This window comes from Nestor notabilis, unplaced genomic scaffold, assembly GCF_000696875.1.
Source record: "Nestor notabilis isolate BGI_N333 unplaced genomic scaffold, ASM69687v1 scaffold12295, whole genome shotgun sequence".
In the NCBI taxonomy this organism is placed as follows: Eukaryota; Metazoa; Chordata; class Aves; order Psittaciformes; family Psittacidae; genus Nestor; species Nestor notabilis.
The window spans coordinates 41,277-45,005 of record NW_009928311.1 but is presented as its reverse complement, the minus strand read 5'-3'; the positions used below and the strand labels follow the sequence as shown (position 1 = coordinate 45,005).

The following is a 3,729-nucleotide window of genomic DNA, read 5'->3' as shown; positions in this document are numbered from 1 at the left end:
ATGCGGCTATGAACATCAGGCCACTCAGCTCCTGGCTGGCTTCCAGCTCACAACCCAGAAGCAAGCAATACTTTGCAACCCTCAGAAACCTCCCAAAAGAATACAGAGAGGTAGCTGAGGAAATCCAGCCTGAAAATGTTGGTTCATCAGCACCTGAAGTGTCCTCAGTGCTACTGGAAATTATTACGAGAAATGGTTGCCTGTCTCTACAGAAGATGAGAGATACAGCAAAATTCTTCTTTGTTTTATCTTAAAGTTATTGCAATGAGTTGTTAGCAATTTTAACAGTGTTGATACGTTCTACATGTATAGGAGGAGTAATCTCAGATAAAGGTTTAAACTTCTTTTTCTTTTCCTTTCCTTTCTAAAGGGTCTGAAAGCAGCTGTGAAATGTGAATAGATTTTAACTATTAAGCCCAAGCTGCCAAGATGTTATTTCCTGTTGCTTTGACTCATGCAACTGAAGAAATAAATTGGATCAGAATATTGTTTTCTAACGTCGATTTTTGTCTCCCTCTGCCACCCCCAGGCTCAGCTCTATTTAAAGCCAAAATACCAAGGCATACTCTCCTGTGTGCTGATTTTCCTTGCTGGCGAGGCACTTGCACCACAGGAACTGCTTGCTTGGAGCAGGGTGAGTCTGCACCCACAGGAGCCTGACCTGGGCTCCCAGTGGTCACCCACTCGGCAGGGGAAGCAGCCTGTTGTCATCTGATGTGGGCTGGTGCCACTCATGTGCCCCGGGGTTGTATGATGAGGAGAACAGGGCTTTGACTGCAGAAGTTATCATCCTGGTCTGAGCGTCTGACTTTCAGTGAGACCTGTCCCCAGACCCATGACTGCTCCGTGGAGAAGTCTAGCAAAGGGGTTCACACTAAAATCAGCAAGTACAGTTCCATTAGCAATTCATTTCTGAGAGTGTGTTTGATCATATTTATGTCTGCATTCGTTGTGTATTTCACTTGGCTGCCAACAGCACCTGCTAGCGCAGAACACGCTGGGTAAATAACTGTTCTTCATATGAGGGGAGGCAGGTCATAAGATCAGTGTCCTGTTCTTGCTTCCTATGTCTCAGCACCTCCTTTTACAACATTTATGCCAAAGCGAGATACAGACAACTCAAAGAAGCCTCCAGATACATCTCATCGACTGCAGTGTCATTACTGGCAGCTGGAGGCTATGTGCACAGCTAAATTCTTTAGCTAAACAGCTAAAAAAGGTCCTGCACAACATCTATGCATCATTAATACTGCTGTCATGGTGGGATGTAATTGCTGCCTAGGCCTTTTGGTGGTTTTCTTCCCAAGGGTTCATTTCATTCTTGATGTATTATAAATGATTGTAATATAGTAACTTTTAAAAAAACTCTGAAAACAACAAAAGGTAAGTATGCTGGAGAAGCTTTTGCTAATATGCTGTCCTGCTCTCACAGATTTAAATCTGTAGAAAGCACTGACAGCCATCTTATGCGGCTACAAGATTGCTGTCTTGGAAGTCACCTTGAATAACAGTACTTCATTCAGATGTGCTAAGGGCAAAACCAGAGGGATACTGTTGTCTTAGTTTTATAGAGACATTTAAATTAGGCATTGTAGCGAGATTGTCAGTCATGTTGCCTCGCTGCTGAGGCTTTGGGACTGCAGGGCTGATAGGATCACTCTTAACTGATCTACAGCTGACACTGGAAAGGGGAAAAGGACTCTTTGACTTGTTGTGTAAGACTGCCAATGCAGAGTGCGGTGGATAGGAGGCTTTGGACATCCAGTTACTTCTTGGTGTTACCATCTGTTGCCCTGTTCTGGACCTGCAGTAATGTTGGTGGAAGTCCTCCTAACCAGACAACGAGACACTGGTTGCATAGCAATTGGGTTTGGAGGAGGAAAACAGTGAAGTCCCTGGGGAAGGACTGCTAGCCTGTAAGGGGGAGGATGAAGGAATATGCTTTTCCTTCCCACTGCTGGGTATGCAGTTACTACCAACTCCCTCTGTGTCCACTCCCTTGGCAAATGCCCACTGGGAGGTTGCATTAAATCAGTGTGGGATACATTTCTGTCAGAGGTTTGGTTGCTCAGTTTTTCATGCTATGCTATGTATCATTATGAGAGCTGCAGAAGAAAGGCAAGACTCCTCAACCGGGGTGCACAGGGGGAGCTCGCTGCAGGTACTGAGTGACTTCCACTCACTGAAGGTCAGGTACAGAAGTTTAGTTTCCAAATTCAATCCTTAAGCTGAAGGCAGAGGAGAGAGGACTGAAGGAAGCCATGATCACAGTCTTCAAAGCCAGAAGCAGTTGCTGCAGAGTGGGAGCGAGACACTCCTCATGCTTGTAGGGGCTCAGGGTAAAAGTCACAGGCTTCAAATAGAAGCATGGGAGACCTGGGTGAGGTATCTGGGTGAGTGGGCAATGGCCAGGGCAGCTGTGCACTGCCACAGACCAACTGTGAGGACCGAGGAGGTTGTAAGGCAGGCAGTTATGGGGGATGGACTCAGCCTAGCTAGCCTGGCTTGGAAACAGGAGGTAAATGGGCCACTCCAGTCCCATCCAGAGACCCTGCCTCTGCACCAGCCCTGAGGTAGCTTTCTTGCTGGGGAGGAGCACCAGAAAAGGGAGACAGAATCGTACCTTTGTCTGATTGCATGTCCCTTATTTTTGTCCTTTTCTAGCTAAAATAATAATTAAGGAAGAAAGAAGTGTGAAGGACAGAAAAACAAGATGTTGGTGCTGTCTAATGACACATACCTGAATTCACTTCTCTCCAAGCTGCTTCAAGACTACTTGGAGCAGACAAATAGCTCTGCACCTTCCCAGGCCGTAAGTGCCAGCAGCAACCTGGAAATCATCTATGTGCTGCTGATAATTGGCCTCTTTGGCTTCTTCACAGTGGGAGTCATGCTGACCAACATCCGTGCCAGGAGGCTGGAGAACTCCCGCGACCCCTACAACACCTACATTGCCACAGACATTTGGCACAAGAAGGACAGGGAGTATTTTCAAGCCAAGCTCATAGAAAATTACAAGCTGTGCTGTGTCTTTGAAAACCAGCTGGCCGTGGAGCAGCCAAGCATGCAGATTCCCGAGGCCAGATCTTCCTAGGAAAATGGGAGAAAGAACTGTACTTTCACAGGCACAACCTGACCGATACCTGGTACGAACCAGGCTCTCTGCTTGCACATGAGCCACAGACACTGGCCTCAGTCAGGTTGAATAACCATGGACTGATGGTGAAGCTGATGGATCTGTGATGGCCCTGGTGCTGCAAAAGTGCCCAGCCACCAGTACCTTGTTGCGACCAGTGTAAAGTTGAGGAGGGGGGACACACACAGAGAGAGTGTCACGGTCTCATCAGCTTCACCTCATGAAGAAACCAAATGCTGGGGTTGCCAGTGTGAGCGCTTGCAGTAGTCCGTGTAATTAAAACCAACTTGGATCAAATGCAAGCTAGAGGCCTTAACTGCCAAGTTAGGTTTAGGCAATAAGTTTCAAGTAAGACCAGTTTCTTCTGAGAAACAGTGGCTGAAATATTTAATTTGCGTTTTTGTCCAGCATAGGATAATGATTTCATAAATCGTAGAGTGCTGTGGATTACCTGTCTCTTGCAGAATTGTGCACCTCTTTGAGTGAAAATTAAAAAAAAAAATCTCTTTTTTTTTCTGAAAACCATTTCTGTGGAAAAATGCTGGCTTTGGAGGGAAACTTTTCAGTGACTGCCCCTAATTCCCACTAGGTAC

The 3,729-nt window shown here is 46.3% G+C and overlaps 1 protein-coding gene across 1 annotated transcript; it reads left to right on the top strand.

Moving 5' to 3' along the window:
* The first annotated feature begins 2,713 nt into the window (after nucleotides 1–2,713).
* On the top strand, nucleotides 2,714–3,094 carry KCNE1 (potassium voltage-gated channel, Isk-related family, member 1). The gene has a single exon (XM_010014454.1). The coding sequence runs from the start codon at nucleotides 2,714–2,716 to the stop codon at nucleotides 3,092–3,094; it is 381 nt and encodes a 126-aa protein (XP_010012756.1).
* Nucleotides 3,095–3,729: the final 635 nt, after the last annotated feature.